This window comes from Salmo salar, chromosome 15, assembly GCF_965601325.2.
Source record: "Salmo salar chromosome 15, fSalSal1, whole genome shotgun sequence".
NCBI classification, from domain to species: Eukaryota; Metazoa; Chordata; class Actinopteri; order Salmoniformes; family Salmonidae; genus Salmo; species Salmo salar.
In genome coordinates this window covers 100899637-100917512 of record NC_138305.1, presented here as the reverse complement: position 1 = coordinate 100917512, position 17876 = coordinate 100899637, and the positions used below count along the sequence as shown (strand labels likewise).

The window sequence follows — 17876 nt, the reverse complement described above, 5'->3', positions numbered from 1 at the left end:
TACAGTTGACCTATGCATTAACAAGGTTACTCTTACACATACAGTTGACCTATGCATTAACAAGGTTACTCTTACACATACAGTTGACCTATGCATTAACAAGGTTACTCTTACACATACAGTTGACCTATGCATTAACAAGGTTACTCTTACACATACAGTTGACCTATGCATTAACAAGGTTACTCTTACACATACAGTTGACCTATGCATTAACAAGGTTACTCTTACACGTACAGTTGACCTATGCATTAACAAGGTTACTCTTACACGTACAGTTGACCTATGCATTAACAAGGTTACTCTTACACATACAGTTGACCTATGCATTAACAAGGTTACTCTTACACATACAGTTGACCTATGCATTAACAAGGTTACTCTTACACGTACAGTTGACCTATGCATTAACAAGGTTACTCTTACACGTACAGTTGACCTATGCATTAACAAGGTTTAGCAGCAAACTCAGCTTATTACACCTGCTACTGATGTGTATAGGTCAAATTACAATCTTTATGTCTACTGATGTGCATAGGTCAAATTAGAATATTTCTTTCTTTCGGCTATTACCAACTCTAAAAATGTAACTTAAAATGTCCTTTTTCTCATGAATATGCCAGTCAGTATTGTGCTTTGGTAGGATGTTGTGATGACTTGCTGTAATGTGTGTGTCTCTCCCCAGGCATAGACTCAACCCCTAGGCGTACTGTGAGAGATGGAGCTCTGATTCTGAGAGATGTGGTCTTCACTGATACAGCAGTCTACCAGTGTCAGGCCCACAACAAACACGGAACCATCCTAGTCAATACCTACATCTTCGTGATCGGTGAGGGGGAGCTGTGTTGTGTGTGTATGTGTCAACAACAAATATGTCACATTGATAAACCTGTACCTTGTATCCTGTTCCAGAACTGCCTCCTCAGATCCTGAATGCCGACGGACAGAAATACAACTTCACAGAGGGACAGAAGGCTGTACTGCAGTGTCAGACCTTTGGCTCTCCCAGACCTAAAATAACATGGTAAGACACACACCTGTATGAGTATATATTCTGTTATATTCTATTCTATTCTAAGAAACTAGTTTGTTTAATTAGATTCAGATAGTCTTCCATTAAGGAAGGAATGTGTCTCTCTTCATTGACAACCAGTCAGACAAAATCCTGCCTTTAGGCTGCTTAATGAGGGTCTGGGTTTCCCACCCTCTCTGGCTGTGTTTTCTGTGTAATCAGTGTATCTCTGTATTTCCTATCCAGGGAGAGGAACAGCAGCGCTTCTCTACTGGCTGAGCCCAGGGTTAACCTGCTGACCAATGGAAACCTCCAGATCACCAATGTCTCCCATGGCGACGAGGGCCTGTACACCTGCTCCGTTAGCAACACCAACCTGTCAATCAACGCTGACCTGGATGTGCTGAGTGAGTAGGCCATGAACCACACACGCGCACACACTCCTCAAACCTTGCCTGCACCTGTCTCTGTAACTCTCTGCCTCTCTCTCTCCCCATCTCTCTCTCTCTCTCTCTCCCCATCTCTCTCCATCTCTCCCCCATCTCTCTCCATCTCTCCCCCGTCTCTCTCCCCCATCTCTCTCTCCCCATCTCTCTCTCCCCATCTCTCTCCCCGTCTCTCTCTCTCTCTCCCCATCTCTCTCCATCTCTCCCCCATCTCTCTCCATCTCTCCCCCGTCTCTCTCCCCATCTCTCTCTCCCCATCTCTCTCCCCGTCTCTCTCCCCATCTCTCTCTCTCAGACAGGACAGTGATCCTGTCTCCTCCTGGGTCTCTGCGTGTTCAACCTGGTAAGACGGCCATCTTTACCTGCCTGGCACAGGTGGACCCCAAACTGACTCCTCCACACATTCAGTGGAAGAGGAGCGGACAGGAACTCTTTCAGTCATACGCCGAGGACAAGTAAGGACATATTTACTGTATGTTTGTGTCTGAGAAGGCTGTGTGTGTGTGTGTGTGTGTAATGATGACGATGATCTCAATCACGATCATGACCAAGAATACATTATTCCCAGGTACACATTTGAGGGCCCAGACCTGATTGTGGCCAATGTGCAGACAGAAGACGAGGGTGTTTACACCTGTGAGGTCATCACCAACCTGGACAGGGTTGAGGCCAGCGGGTCCATCATTGTAGTCGGTATGGAAATATCTATTGTATTATTTTTAATTGTATTCTATTCTATGAAGAATACTAATTTTTATTTTTTTAAATTTTTATTTAACCTTTTCTTTAACTAGAAAAGTCAGTTGAGAACAAATTCTTACTTACAATGTCGGCTTACCAGGGAACAGTGGGTTAACTGCCTTGTTCAGGAGCAGAACGACAGATTTTTACCTCGTCAGCTCAGGGATTCGATCCATCAACCTTTATGGTTACTGGCCCAACGCTCTAACCACTAGGCTACATGCCCCATTTCATGTCCCATTTCATATTTCAACATATGTGGTATAATGCTGCTTCTGTACCGTACTAGTATTCAGAGATGCATGCATTACTATTTTAATTTCTCTTAATTCAACATTTTTATTCGTGTCTATTTTAACTCGATTTTCGCATAGAAACATTTTGTGTTTTATCTTTCTCACCTTTGATTATTTGTATTTGTTAAGCACCTTGAAATGCATTTCTTGTAAGAAATGTGCTATTTAAATAAAGTTTGATTTCATTTGATTGAGGCTGTGCTGTGTTGTGATGTATTATGCAGTAATACATTAATTGTCACGTCCTGGCCAGTATATAAGGTTAATTGTTTTGTAGTTTGGTCAGGGCGTGGCAGGGGGTATTTGTTTTATGTGGTTCGGGGTGGTGTGTTTTGTGTAAAGGGTGTTTGATTTAGTAATTCCGGGTTTTGGTTTATGTTTAGTATTCTATGGTTAGTCTAGGTTGTGTGTTTCTATGTTTGGTTGATTGGGGTTGGGACTCTCAGTTGAAGGCAGGTGTTGTCTATCTGCCTTTGATTGAGAGTTCCATATATTAGGGTGTGTTTGTATGTGTGATTTGTGGGTGATTATTCTGTGTATAGCCTTGTGCCTTACCAGACTGTTTATTTGTCGAGTGTTCGTGTTTTGTTATTTTGTATGGTCATTTTTGAGATTAATTAAAAATCAAGATGAGCATTCACGTACCTGCTGCGTTTTGGTCCTCATTCACCGACAACAGCCGTGACAGAATCACCCACCACCAAAGGACCAAGCAGCAGAGGAAGGAGCAGACGGAGTTCGAGTTGGACTGGCGGGAGAAGTGGACTTGGGAGGAAGTTCTGGACGGGGCCGGACCTTGGCACCAGGCTGGGGATTATCGACGCCCGCAGTGGGAAATTGAGGCAGCCAAGGCAGAGAGGCGGTGGTACGAGGCCAAGTACGCGCTGAAGGAGAAGCACGAGAGGCACCCCCAAGAAAATTTTGGGGGGGGGCACACGGGTAGTTTGGCTAGGCGTAAGAAGAGCCGGAAGCCAGCTACTCGTGGTTATATGGAGGAGCGTATGGGGTGGAGAGCGCTATGTTTCGCTGAGGAGCGCACTATCTCACCCATACGCACGCACAGTCCGGTGCGCGTTATTCCAGCCCCTCGCAGGTGCCGTGCTAGAGCGGGCATCCAGCCTGGTAGGAGGATGCCTGCGCAGCGCATCTGGTCGCCGGTACGCCTCCGAGGACCAGGCTACCCAACTCCCGCTCTACGCACGGCTACCATCAGGCCCCTGCACAGCCCAGTCTGCCCTGTACGAGCACCCCGCTCGTACAGGGCTACTAGTTCCATCCAGCCAAGGCGGGTTGTGCAGGAGGTAAGATTTAGACCGGCTGTGCGCCTCCATAGCCCTGGGTTTCCAGCTCCTGTCTCTCGTGCGGACCCGGAAGTGCGTCAACCCAGTCCGACTCGTCCTGTTCCCGCTCCCCGCACTAGCCTGGAGGTGCGTGTACATAATCTGGTAAGCCCAGTACCAGCACCACGCACCAGGCTACAAGTGCGTCAACCCAGCCTCGCCAGTCAACAGTCTTCATCAGAGCTGCCCGCCAGTCAACAGTCATCATCAGAGCTGCCCGCCAGTCAACAGTCATCGTCAGAGCTGCCCGCCAGTCAACAGTCATCGTCAGAGCTGCCCGCCAGTCAACAGTCATCGTCAGAGCTGCCCGCCAGTCAACAGTCATCGTCAGAGCTGCCCGCCAGTCAACAGTCATCGTCAGAGCTGCCCGCCAGTCAACAGTCATCGTCAGAGCTGCCCGCCAGTCAACAGTCATCGTCAGAGCTGCCCGCCAGTCAACAGTCATCGTCAGAGCTGCCCGCCAGTCAACAGTCATCGTCAGAGCTGCCCGCCAGTCAACAGTCGTCAGAGCTGCCCGCCAGTCAACAGTCGTCAGAGCTGCCCGCCAGTCAACAGTCGCCAGAGAGGTCAGACTGCGCTGAACTGCCGGAGTGGTCAGACTGCGCTGAACTGCCGGAGTGGCCAGACTGCGCTGAACTGCCGGAGTGGCCAGACTGCGCTGAACTGCCGGAGTGGCCAGACTGCGCTGAACTGCCGGAGTGGCCAGACTGCGCTGAACTGCCGGAGTGGCCAGACTGCGCTGAACTGCCGGAGTGGCCAGACTGCGCTGAACTGCCGGAGTGGCCAGACTGCGCTGAACTGCCGGAGTGGCCAGACTGCGCTGAACTGCCGGAGTGGCCAGACTGCGCTGAACTGCCGGAGTGGCCAGACTGCGCTGAACTGCCGGAGTGGCCAGACTGCGCTGAACTGCCGGAGTGGCCAGACTGCCCTGAACTGCCGGAGTGGCCAGACTGCCCTGAACTGCCGGAGTGGCCAGACTGCCCTGAACTGCCGGAGTGGCCAGACTGCCCTGAACTGCCGGAGTGGCCAGACTGCCCTGAACTGCCGGAGTGGCCAGACTGCCCTGAACTGCCGGAGTGGCCAGACTGCCCTGAACTGCCGGAGTGGCCAGACTGCCCTGAACTGCCGGAGTGGCCAGACTGCCCTGAACTGCCGGAGTGGCCAGACTGCCCTGAACTGCCGGAGTGGCCAGACTGCCCAGACTGTCCCGAATTGCCAGACTGCCCAGACTGTCCCGAATTGCCAGACTGCCCAGACTGTCCCGAATTGCCAGACTGCCCAGACTGTCCCGAATTGCCAGACTGCCCAGACTGTCCCGAATTGCCAGACTGCCCAGACTGTCCCGAATTGCCAGACTGCCCCGACTGCCCCCCGGCGATGCCAGAGTGGCCCGACAGCCTGGAACGGCCGGAGCCAGAGCCACCTCCAGAAATAGGTGGGTTGGGGAGGGGGGGTGTAGCACAGTGCCGTCGTTGACGGCAGCCACCCTCCCTTCCCTCCCTTTAGAAAAGGGGACTTTTTGTTGGTGTTGCTTGGGATTATTTTTTGTTAAGGTGCTTCTGGGGTAGCACCTTTAAGGGGGGGGTACTGTCACGTCCTGGCCAGTATATAAGGTTAATTGTTTTGTAGTTTGGTCAGGGCGTGGCAGGGGGTATTTGTTTTATGTGGTTCGGGGTGGTGTGTTTTGTGTAAAGGGTGTTTGATTTAGTAATTCCGGGTTTTGGTTTATGTTTAGTATTCTATGGTTAGTCTAGGTTGTGTGTTTCTATGTTTGGTTGATTGGGGTTGGGACTCTCAGTTGAAGGCAGGTGTTGTCTATCTGCCTTTGATTGAGAGTTCCATATATTAGGGTGTGTTTGTATGTGTGATTTGTGGGTGATTATTCTGTGTATAGCCTTGTGCCTTACCAGACTGTTTATTTGTCGAGTGTTCGTGTTTTGTTATTTTGTATGGTCATTTTTTAGATTAATTAAAAATCAAGATGAGCATTCACGTACCTGCTGCGTTTTGGTCCACATTTTCTGATGACGATTTCGCATTATCGTCAGAAGACGAAGACAACAACTGTGACATTAATGCTGTGTTGTTTAATGCAGTAATATGTTAATGCCGTGTTGTATTATGCAGTAATACGTAAATGCCGTGTTGTATTATGCAGTAATACGTAAATGCCGTGTTGTTTCATGCAGTAATATGTAAATGCTGTGTTTTATGCAGTAATACGTAAATGCTGTGTTTTATGCAGTAATACATTAATACCATGTTGTATTATGTAGTAATACGTTAATGTTGTGTTAATGCCGTGTTATGCAGTAATACGTAAATGCTGTGTTTTATGCAGTAATACGTTAATACCATGTTGTATTATGTAGTAATACGTTAATGTTGTGTGTGATGCAGTAATACGTAAATGCCGTGTTGTTTTATGCAGTAATACGTAAATGCCGTGTTGTTTCATGCAGTAATACGTAAATGCCGTGTTGTTTCATGCAGTAATACGTAAGTGCTGTGTTTTATGCAGTAATACGTTAATACCATGTTGTATTATGTAGTAATATGTTAATGTTGTGTGTAGTGTACTCTACAGCAGTGGGGTCGGCAGGGGGAACTCAGTCCGGCGTTAAACTTACTCTTGAAAGTTGTAATAGTATGACGGTATCACATCTCTTCAGTAAGGCCTTTCTACTGCCAATGTTACTATGGAGATTGCATGGTTGTGTGTTCGACTTTACACACCTGTCAGCAATGGGTGTGGCTGAAATAGCCGAATCCACTAATTTGAAAGGGTGTCCACATACTTTTGTGTATATTGTTTGCTCAGAAAAATGCTGAAATGATTAGTTTTGGGAAAGGCAGTGTAGGTTTAGTGGAGAGGGAATCGATGGGACAGCCAAGGAGAAACAAAGACAGAAACAACAGGCCCTCTTCAACAGCCCACCACACCTGCTTCTCTGAATGGTCAGTCACTCCATTGGGGCCACTTCTCTGAATGGTCAGTCACTCCATTGGGGCCACTTCTCTGAATGGTCAGTCACTCCATTGGGGCCGCTTCTCTGAATGGTCAGTCACTCCATTGGGGCCGCTTCTCTGACTGGTCAGTCACTCCATTGGGGGCGCTTCTCTGGTACTTGTCCTCCATTGCCAGTAATGTAACACCCACGTGGGTGATGCCACGTCTGCTGAAAAGCGCACGAAACTCCACCGCATCTTGGCAGTGGTTAGGATCATTCCCTGAACTTCCTCTGCTATCTCTGGACACAGTATGCAGTCCTTGGTGTAACACTTACAAACAGATTAAGCAAAAAGCCACATTATTTGGATCCAAACAGCCAGCTAGCTAGCTAGTTATCAAGCCAAAAAAGTGACTTTCATCACAATCCTGCAACTCTGAGAGTCAAGACCACAGGATATAGTGATCAAACCCTAGAGCAGCCAAATCCCCCTCAAACACATATACAGTACCAGTCAAAAGTTTGGACACACTCAATCAAGGGTTTTTCTTTATTTTTACTATTTTCTACATTGTTGAATAATAGTGAAGACATCAAAACTATGAAATAACACATATGGAATCATGTAGTAACCAAAAGTGTTAAACAAATCAAAATATATTTTATTACATTTTTTAAATTAGCCACCCTTTGCCTTGATTTGCACACTCTTGGCATTCTCTCAACCAGCTTCATGAGGTAGTCACCTGGAATGCATTTCAATTAACAGGTGTGCCTTGTTAAAAGTTAATTTGTCGAATTTCTTTCCTTCTTAATGCGTTTGAGCCAATCAGCCGACATCTAAGTGTGTTCATAAATTCCCTCTGGAGTTCCAGAGTGCGCCCCAGAGTTGGTAAATTCAGAGCGTTGGAGCGTACAGAGGGCCGAGGAGTAGGGTTCATCCGAGCGTTCTGACCTCACAATGGCAGTCAAGCACCCAAGCTATCTCGCTAGAGTTAGTTAGCTGGCTTGCTAGCTACTTCCAGGTACAAATGAGAGAACACCTCACTCGCCCTAGCAGAGCTGGTTAGGCTGTGCTAGGGCAAAAACCAAAACGTGCACCAAGTGGGAGCCCCAGGACTGACTTTGGGAAACCCTGATTTATGCAGTGTATTTGAATATGAAGTGTTCTGTTAAGATGTCTTTAATATACCTCTCTGTGTTTCTCTCTCTTCCTTCCAGACCGTCCGGACCCCCCCACCCAGCTCCGGGTCTCTGACCCTAAGGACCGCAATGTCACCCTGAGTTGGACCGCAGGAGATAACCACAACAGCCCTGTCATAGGTAGGCTAACAACCAACACACTGACACTAGAATGACCACAACATGACCACAACCGCCCTGCAGTAGGCTAACAACCAACACGCTGACACTAGAATGACCACAACCACCCTGCAGTAGGCTAACAACCAACACACTGACACATTCTCTCTCTCTCTCTCTCTCTGTCTCTCTCTCTCTCTCCAGAGTTTGTGGTGGAGTTTGAAGATGGTGACTCTAAGGAGCGGGGTTGGGAGGAGCTGAAGCGAGTCAGTGGAACTAATGAGAGCGTGACCGTTTCTCTGCAACCATACGTGTCCTACCGCTTCCGGGTCATCTCCATCAATAATATCGGGAAGAGTGACCCCAGCATGCCCTCTGACCTTCACAGCACCCCACCTCAAGGTTAGATATTATAATATATCAAAGTTAAATGTCAGTAGAGATGTACCAGTCTAAATGATCCAATACATGGAGCACAGGGAATGTCTGGTCACTGTTCTGCTGCTCCCAATCGTGATCGTTTAATAAAGCTTCCAAGCTTTAATCATTGAATAAAGCTTTAATCGTTTAATAAAGCTTCCAAGCTTTAATCGTTTAATCAAGTTTTAATTATTCCAACCCCTCCACAGCTCCAGACAATAACCCAGAGAATGTGAGGAGTGAGTCTACAGACCCAGACACCCTGGTCATCACATGGGAGGTGAGGCTTGTTAAATGAATCAAATCAAGATATGTGACAAATTATCATTATTATTATTATCATTAAAACCATTATTATCATTATCATTATTAATAGTATTACTAGTATTATTCCTATTATTATTAGTACTATCATTATTATTATTATCATTAAAATCATTATTATCATTATTCATATTACTATTATTACTAGTATTATTATTACTATCATTATTATTACTATCATTATTATTACTATCATTACTATCAGTATTATTATTAATATTACTAGTATTATTATTACTATCATTATTACTGTTATTATTATTACTATTATTATTATCATTATTATTATTATCATCGTTACTATTATCATTAGTATTATTATTATTGCTATCATTATCATTACTATTATTATCATTGTTATTACTATTATCATTATTATTATCCTTATTACCATTATTATCATTATTACTATTATTATCATATTACTATTATTCTTCTTACTATTATTATTATTATTACTATTATTACTATTATCATTATTACTATTATTATCATATTACTATTATTATCATATTACTATTATTATTATTACTATTATTATTATTACTATTATTATCATTACTATTATTATGGGGCGGCAGGGAGCCTAGTGGTTAGAGCGTTGGACTAGTAACCTAAAGGTTGCAAGATCGAATCCCCGAGCTGACAAAAACCCACTGTTCCTAGGCCGTCATTGAAAAAAATAATTTGTTCTTAACTGACTTGCCTAGTTAAATAAAGGTAAAATAAAAATATTTATTATTATCATTATTATTGTTATCATTATTATTATTACTGTCATTATTATTATAATATCATTATTATTACCCTTACTATTATTGTCCCCTACCACACTAGAACATTTTCAAAATGTTTTTGTTATTATTGTAGGAAGGGCTGATTGGTCTGATTGGCTCATATCCCTGTATGTCACTGTCACAGGAGATGGACAGGCGTGTGTTTAACGGCCCAGAGTTCCACTACAAGGTGTTCTGGAGGAGGGTGGTTGGTGACACAACCTGGTACTCTAATGTCTCCACTGAGCCACCATACATCGTCACTGAAGTGGGCAACTTCTCCACCTTTCAAATCAAAGTTCAGGCTGCCAATCAGAAAGGAGAGGGACCTGAGCTAGACCCTGTGACTGGTTACTCTGGAGAGGACAGTAAGATGTTGTTGTAGAATTCCCTCTTCTGTTATGATCTCTCTCTCTCTCTCTCTCTCGCTACTGCGTTCTCTCCTCTCTTTCTGTTATGATCTCTCTCTCTCGCTACTGCGTTCTCTCCTCTCTTTCTGTTATGATTTACATTTACATTTAAGTCATATAGCAGACGCTCTTATCCAGAGCGACTTACAAATTGGTGCATTCACCTTATGATATCCAGTGGAACAACCACTTTACAATAGTGCATCTAAATCTTTTAAGGGGGGGGGGGGGGGGGGGGGGGTTAGAAGGATTACTTTATGCTATCATAGGTATTCCTTGAAGAGGTGGGGTTTCAGGTGTCTCCGGAAGGTGGTGATTGACTCCGCTGTCCTGGCGTCGTGAGGGAGCTTGTTCCACCATTGGGGTGCCAGAGCAGCGAACAGTTTTGACTGGGCTGAGCGGGAACTGTGCTTCCTCAGAGGTAGGGAGGCGAGCAGGCCAGAGGTGGATGAACGCAGTGCCCTTCTTTGTGGTGTAGGGCCTGATCAGAGCCTGAAGGTACGGAGGTGCCGTTCCCCTCACAGCTCCGTAGGCAAGCACCATGGTCTTGTAGCGGATGCGAGCTTCAACTGGAAGCCAGTGGAGAGAGCGGAGGAGCGGGGTGACGTGAGAGAACTTGGGAAGGTTGAACACCAGACGGGCTGCGGCGTTCTGGATGAGTTATAGGGGTTTAATGGCACAGGCAGGGAGCCCAGCCAACAGCGAGTTGCAGTAATCCAGACGGGAGATGACAAGTGCCTGGATTAGGACCTGCGCCGCTTCCTGTGTGAGGCAGGGTTGTACTCTGCGAATGTTGTAGAGCATGAACCTACAGGATCGGGTCACCGCCTTGATGTTAGTGGAGAACGACAGGGTGTTGTCCAGGGTCACGCCAAGGTTCTTAGCACTCTGGGAGGAGGACACAATGGAGTTGTCAACCGTGATGGCGAGATCATGGAACGGGCAGTCCTTCCCCGGGAGGAAGAGCAGCTCTGTCTTGCTGAGGTTCAGCTTGAGGTGGTGATCCGTCATCCACACTGATATGTCTGCCAGACATGCAGAGATGCGATTCGCCACCTGGTTATCAGAAGGGGGAAAGGAGAAGATTAATTGTGTGTCGTCTGCATAGCAATGATAGGAGAGACCATGTGAGGATATGACAGAGCCAAGTGACTTGGTGTATAGTGAGAATAGGAGAGGGCCTAGAACAGAGCCCTGGGGGACACCAGTGGTGAGAGCACGTGGTGCGGAGACAGATTCTCGCCACGCCACCTGGTAGGAGCGACCTGTCAGGTAGGACGCAATCCAAGCGTGGGCCGTGCCGGAGATCCCCAACTCGGAGAGGGTGGAGAGGAGGATCTGGTGGTTCACAGTATCAAAGGCAGCAGATAGGTCTAGAAGGATGAGAGCAGAGGAGAGAGAGTTAGCTTTAGCAGTGCGGAGAGCCTCCGTGACACAGAGAAGAGCAGTCTCAGTTGAATGACCAGTCTTGAAACCTGACTGATTTGGATCAAGAAGGTAATTCTGAGAGAGATAGCAGGAGAGCTGGCCAAGGACGGCACGTTCAAGAGTTTTGGAGAGAAAAGAAAGAAGGGATACTGGTCTGTAGTTGTTGACATCGGAGGGATCGAGTGTAGGTTTTTTCAGAAGGGGTGCAACTCTCGCTCTCTTGAAGACGGAAGGGACGTAGCCAGCGGTCAAGGATGAGTTGATGAGCGAGGTGAGGTAAGGGAGAAGGTCTCCGGAAATGGTCTGGAGAAGAGAGGAGGGGATAGGGTCAAGCGGGCAGGTTGTTGAGCGGCCGGCCGTCACAAGACGCGAGATTTCATCTGGAGAGAGAGGGGAGAAAGAGGTCAAAGGTAGGGCAGTGTGAGCAGGACCAGCGGTGTCATTTGACTTAGCAAACGAGGATCGGATGTCGTCGACCTTCTTTTCAAAATGGTTGACGAAGTCATCCGCAGAGAGAGAGGGAGGGGGGGGGGAGGGGGAGGAGGATTCAGGATGGAGGAGAAGGTGGCAAAGAGCTTCCTAGGGTTAGAGGCAGATGCTTGGAATTTAGAGTGGTAGAAAGTGGCTTTAGCAGCAGAGACAGAAGAGGAAAATGTAGAGAGGAGGGAGTGAAAGGATGCCAGGTCCGCAGGGAGGCGAGTTTTCCTCCATTTCCGCTCGGCTGCCCGGAGCCCTGTTCTGTGAGCTCGCAATGAGTCGTCGAGCCACGGAGCAGGAGGGGAGGACCGAGCCGGCCTGGAGGATAGGGGACATAGAGAGTCAAAGGATGCAGAAAGGGAGGAGAGGAGGGTTGAGGAGGCAGAATCAGGAGATGGTTGGAGAAGGTTTGAGCAGAGGGAAGAGATGATAGGATGGAAGAGGAGAGAGTAGTGGGAGAGAGAGAGCGAAGGTTGGGACGGCGCAATACCATCCGAGTAGGGGCAGAGTGAAAAGTGTTGGATGAGAGCGAGAGGGAAAAGGATACAAGGTAGTGGTCGGAGACTTGGAGGGGAGTTGCAATGAGATTAGTGGAAGAAAAGCATCTAGTAAAGATGAGGTCAAGCGTATTGCCTGCCTTGTGAGTAGGGGGGGAAGGTGAGAGGGTGAGGTCAAAAGAGGAGAGGAGTGGAAAGAAGGAGGCAGAGAGGAATGAGTCAAAGGTAGACGTGGGGAGGTTAAAGTCACCCAGAACTGTGAGAGGTGAGCCATCCTCAGGAAAGGAACTTATCAAGGCGTCAAGCTCATTGATGAACTCTCCAAGGGAACCTGGAGGGCGATAAATGATAAGGATGTTAAGCTTGAAAGGGCTGGTAACTGTGACAGCATGGAATTCAAAGGAGGCGATAGACAGATGGGTCAGCGGAGAAAGAGAGAATGTCCACTTGGGAGAGATGAGGATCCCAGTGCCACCACCCCGCTGACCAGAAGCTCTCGGGGTGTGCGAGAACACGTGGGCAGACAAGGAGAGAGCAGTAGGAGTAGCAGTGTTATCTGTGGTAATCCATGTTTCCGTCAGCGCCAAGAAGTCGAGGGACTGGAGGGTAGCGTAGGCTGAGATGAACTCTGCCTTGTTGGCCGCAGACCGGCAGTTCCAGAGGCTGCTGGAGACCTGGAACTCCACGTGGGTCGTGCGCGCTGGGACCACCAGGTTAGAGTGGCAGCGGCCACGCGGTGTGAAGCGTTTGTATGGCCCACTCCTCCAATGGCATGACATGACATCTTCCTAGCAATGTTAGGCTCCGCGTTTTTAGCTCGCTACATAAATAGATACGCTAGCCTATTAGCCACGTTATGATCTCTCTCTCTCTCTACTGCGTTCTCTCCTCTCTTTCTGTAATGATCTCTCTCTCTCGCTACTGTGTTCTCTCCTCTCTTTCTGTAATGATCTCTCTCGCTACTGCGTTCTCTCCTCTCTTTCTGTAATGATCTCTCTCACTACTGTGTTCTCTCCTCTCTTTCTGTAATGATCTCTCTCTCTCACTACTGCGTTCTCTCCTCTCTTTCTGTAATGATCTCTCTCACTACTGTGTTCTCTCCTCTCTTTCTGTAATGATCTCTCTCTCTCTCTCTACTGCGTTCTCTCTTTCTGTAATGATCTCTCTCGCTACTGCGTTCTCTCCACTCTTTCTGTAATGATCTCTCTCACTACTGTGTTCTCTCCTCTCTTTCTGTAATGATCTCTCTCTCGCTACTGCGTTCTCTCTTTCTGTAATGATCTCTCTCGCTACTGCGTTCTCTCCTCTCTTTCTGTAATGATCTCTCTCACTACTGTGTTCTCTCCTCTCTTTCTGTAATGATCTCTCTCTCGCTACTGCGTTCTCTCCTCTCTTTCTGTAATGATCTCTCTCACTACTGTGTTCTCTCCTCTCTTTCTGTAATGATCTCTCTCACTACTGTGTTCTCTCCTCTCTTTCTGTAATGATCTCTCTCTCGCTACTGCGTTCTCTCCTCTCTTTCTGTAATGATCTCTCTCACTACTGTGTTCTCTCCTCTCTTTCTGTAATGATCTCTCTCGCTACTGCGTTCTCTCCTCTCTTTCTGTAATGATCTCTCTCGCTACTGCGTTCTCTCCTCTCTTTCTGTAATGATCTCTCTCTCTTTCTCGCTACTGCGTTCTCTCCTCTCTTTCTGTAATGATCTCTCTCTCTCTACTGCGTTCTCTCCTCTCTTTCTGTAATGATCTCTCTCTCACTACTGTGTTCTCTCCTCTCTTTCTGTAATGATCTCTCTCACTACTGTGTTCTCTCCTCTCTTTCTGTAATGATCTCTCTCTCTACTGTGTTCTCTCCTCTCTTTCTGTAATGATCTCTCTCACTACTGTGTTCTCTCCTCTCTTTCTGTAATGATCTCTCTCGCTACTGCGTTCTCTCCTCTCTTTCTGTAATGATCTCTCTCACTACTGTGTTCTCTCCTCTCTTTCTGTAATGATCTCTCTCTCACTACTGCGTTCTCTCTTTCTGTAATGATCTCTCTCTCTCGCTACTGCGTTCTCTCTTTCTGTAATGATCTCTCTCTCGCTACTGCGTTCTCTCCTCTCTTTCTGTAATGATCTCTCTCTCTCGCTACTGCGTTCTCTCTTTCTGTAATGATCTCTCTCTCACTACTGCGTTCTCTCCTCTCTTTCTGTAATGATCTCTCTCTCTCTCGCTACTGCGTTCTCTCCTCTCTTTCTGTAATGATCTCTCTCTCACTACTGTGTTCTCTCCTCTCTTTCTGTAATGATCTCTCTCTCACTACTGTGTTCTCTCCTCTCTTTCTGTAATGATCTCTCTCTCTCGCTACTGCGTTCTCTCCTCTCTTTCTGTAATGATCTCTCTCTCACTACTGTGTTCTCTCCTCTCTTTCTGTAATGATCTCTCTCTCACTACTGTGTTCTCTCCTCTCTTTCTATAATGATCTCTCTCTCTCGCTACTGCGTTCTCTCCTCTCTTTCTGTAATGATCTCTCTCTCGCTACTGCGTTCTCTCTTTCTGTAATGATCTCTCTCGCTACTGTGTTCTCTCCTCTCTTTCTGTAATGATCTCTCTCTCTCTCGCTACTGCGTTCTCTCTTTCTGTAATGATCTCTCTCACTACTGTGTTCTCTCCTCTCTTTCTGTAATGATCTCTCTCACTACTGTGTTCTCTCCTCTCTTTCTGTAATGATCTCTCTCTCACTACTGTGTTCTCTCCTCTCTTTCTGTAATGATCTCCCTCTCTCTCTCTACTGCGTTCTCTCCTCTCTTTCTGTAATGATCTCTCTCTCTACTGCGTTCTCTCCTCTCTTTCTGTAATGATCTCTCTCTCACTACTGTGTTCTCTCCTCTCTTTCTGTAATGATCTCCCTCTCTCTCTCTACTGCGTTCTCTCCTCTCTTTCTGTAATGATCTCTCTCTCTACTGCGTTCTCTCCTCTCTTTCTGTAATGATCTCTCTCACTACTGTGTTCTCTCCTCTCTTTCTGTAATGATCTCTCTCTCACTACTGTGTTCTCTCCTCTCTTTCTGTAATGATCTCTCTCTCTCACTACTGCGTTCTCTCTTTCTGTAATGATCTCCCTCTCTCTCTCTACTGCGTTCTCTCCTCTCTTTCTGTAATGATCTCTCTCTCTACTGCGTTCTCTCCTCTCTTTCTGTAATGATCTCTCTCACTACTGTGTTCTCTCCTCTCTTTCTGTAATGATCTCTCTCTCACTACTGTGTTCTCTCCTCTCTTTCTGTAATGATCTCTCTCTCTCTCTCTACTGCGTTCTCTCCTCTCTTTCTGTAATGATCTCTCTCTCTACTGCGTTCTCTCCTCTCTTTCTGTAATGATCTCTCTCACTACTGTGTTCTCTCCTCTCTTTCTGTAATGATCTCTCTCTCACTACTGTGTTCTCTCCTCTCTTTCTGTAATGATCTCTCTCTCTACTGTGTTCTCTCCTCTCTATCTGTAATGATCTCTCTCACTACTGCGTTCTCTCTTTCTGTAATGATCTCTCTCACTACTGCGTTCTCTCCTCTCTTTCTGTAATGATCTCTCTCACTACTGCGTTCTCTCTTTCTGTAATGATCTCTCTCTCTACTGTGTTCTCTCCTCTCTTTCTGTAATGATCTCTCTCTCACTACTGTGTTCTCTCCTCTCTTTCTGTAATGATCTCTCTCTCTACTGCGTTCTCTCCTCTCTTTCTGTAATGATCTCTCTCTCTACTGCGTTCTCTCCTCTCTTTCTGTAATGATCTGTCTCACTACTGCGTTCTCTCCTCTCTTTCTGTAATGATCTCTCTCACTACTGTGTTCTCTCCTCTCTTTCTGTAATGATCTCTCTCTCGCTCACTACTGTGTTCTCTCCTCTCTTTCTGTACTGATCTCTCTCTCTCTCTCTCTACTGCGTTCTCTCCTCTCTTTCTGTAATGATCTCTCTCACTACTGTGTTCTCTCCTCCCTTTCTGTAATGATCTCTCTCTCTCTCACTACTGCGTTCTCTCCTCTCTTTCTGTAATGATCTCTCTCTCGCTACTGCGTTCTCTCCTCTCTTTCTGTAATGATCTCTCTCTCTACTGCGTTCTCTCCTCTCTTTCTGTAATGATCTCTCTCACTACTGCGTTCTCTCCTCTCTTTCTGTAATGATCTCTCTCTCTACTGTGTTCTCTCCTCTCTTTCTGTAATGATCTCTCTCTCTCACTACTGCGTTCTCTCCTCTCTTTCTGTAATGATCTCTCTCTCACTACTGTGTTCTCTCCTCTCTTTCTGTAATGATCTCTCTCTCTCTCGCTATTGCGTTCTCTCCTCTCTTTCTGTAATGATCTCTCTCTCGCTACTGTGTTCTCTCCTCTCTTTCTGTAATGATCTCTCTCTCTCACTACTGTGTTCTCTCCTCTCTTTCTGTAATGATCTCTCTCTCTCTCACTACTGCGTTCTCTCCTCTCTTTCTGTAATGATCTCTCTCACTACTGTGTTCTCTCCTCTCTTTCTGTAATGATCTCTCTCTCACTACTGTGTTCTCTCCTCTCTTTCTGTAATGATCTCTCTCTCTCTCTCTACTGCGTTCTCTCCTCTCTTTCTGTAATGATCTCTCTCTCTCTCTCTACTGCGTTCTCTCCTCTCTTTCTGTAATGATCTCTCTCTCTCTACTGTGTTCTCTCCTCTCTTTCTGTAATGATCTCTCTCTCTCTCACTACTGCGTTCTCTCTTTCTGTAATGATCTCTCTCTCTCTCACTACTGCGTTCTCTCTTTCTGTAATGATCTCTCTCTCTCACTACTGTGTTCTCTCCTCTCTTTCTGTAATGATCTCTCTCACTACTGTGTTCTCTCCTCTCTTTCTGTAATGATCTCTCTCACTACTGTGTTCTCTCCTCTCTTTCTGTAATGATCTCTCTCTCTCTCTCACTACTGCGTTCTCTCTTTCTGTAATGATCTCTCTCACTACTGTGTTCTCTCCTCTCTTTCTGTAATGATCTCTCTCTCACTACTGCGTTCTCTCCTCTCTTTCTGTAATGATCTCTCTCACTACTGTGTTCTCTCCTCTCTTTCTGTAATGATCTCTCTCTCGCTACTGCGTTCTCTCTTTCTGTAATGATCTCTCTCGCTACTGCGTTCTCTCCTCTCTTTCTGTAATGATCTCTCTCACTACTGTGTTCTCTCCTCTCTTTCTGTAATGATCTCTCTCTCGCTACTGCGTTCTCTCCTCTCTTTCTGTAATGATCTCTCTCACTACTGTGTTCTCTCCTCTCTTTCTGTAATGATCTCTCTCACTACTGTGTTCTCTCCTCTCTTTCTGTAATGATCTCTCTCTCGCTACTGCGTTCTCTCCTCTCTTTCTGTAATGATCTCTCTCACTACTGTGTTCTCTCCTCTCTTTCTGTAATGATCTCTCTCGCTACTGCGTTCTCTCCTCTCTTTCTGTAATGATCTCTCTCGCTACTGCGTTCTCTC

General features: G+C 46.3%; 1 protein-coding gene across 1 annotated transcript in view; it reads left to right on the top strand.

Moving 5' to 3' along the window:
- Positions 1-17876, top strand: part of LOC106572712 (neural cell adhesion molecule L1) — a 57487-nt gene that overhangs the window by 13441 nt on the left and 26170 nt on the right. The window contains exons 9-17 of the mRNA XM_082961512.1: positions 686-829; positions 913-1024; positions 1259-1419; positions 1754-1913; positions 2027-2151; positions 8008-8109; positions 8293-8490; positions 8718-8788; positions 9754-9976. Coding sequence (XP_082817638.1) covers positions 686-829; positions 913-1024; positions 1259-1419; positions 1754-1913; positions 2027-2151; positions 8008-8109; positions 8293-8490; positions 8718-8788; positions 9754-9976 — 1296 coding nt within the window. The remainder of the gene's footprint in view (positions 1-685; positions 830-912; positions 1025-1258; positions 1420-1753; positions 1914-2026; positions 2152-8007; positions 8110-8292; positions 8491-8717; positions 8789-9753; positions 9977-17876) is intronic.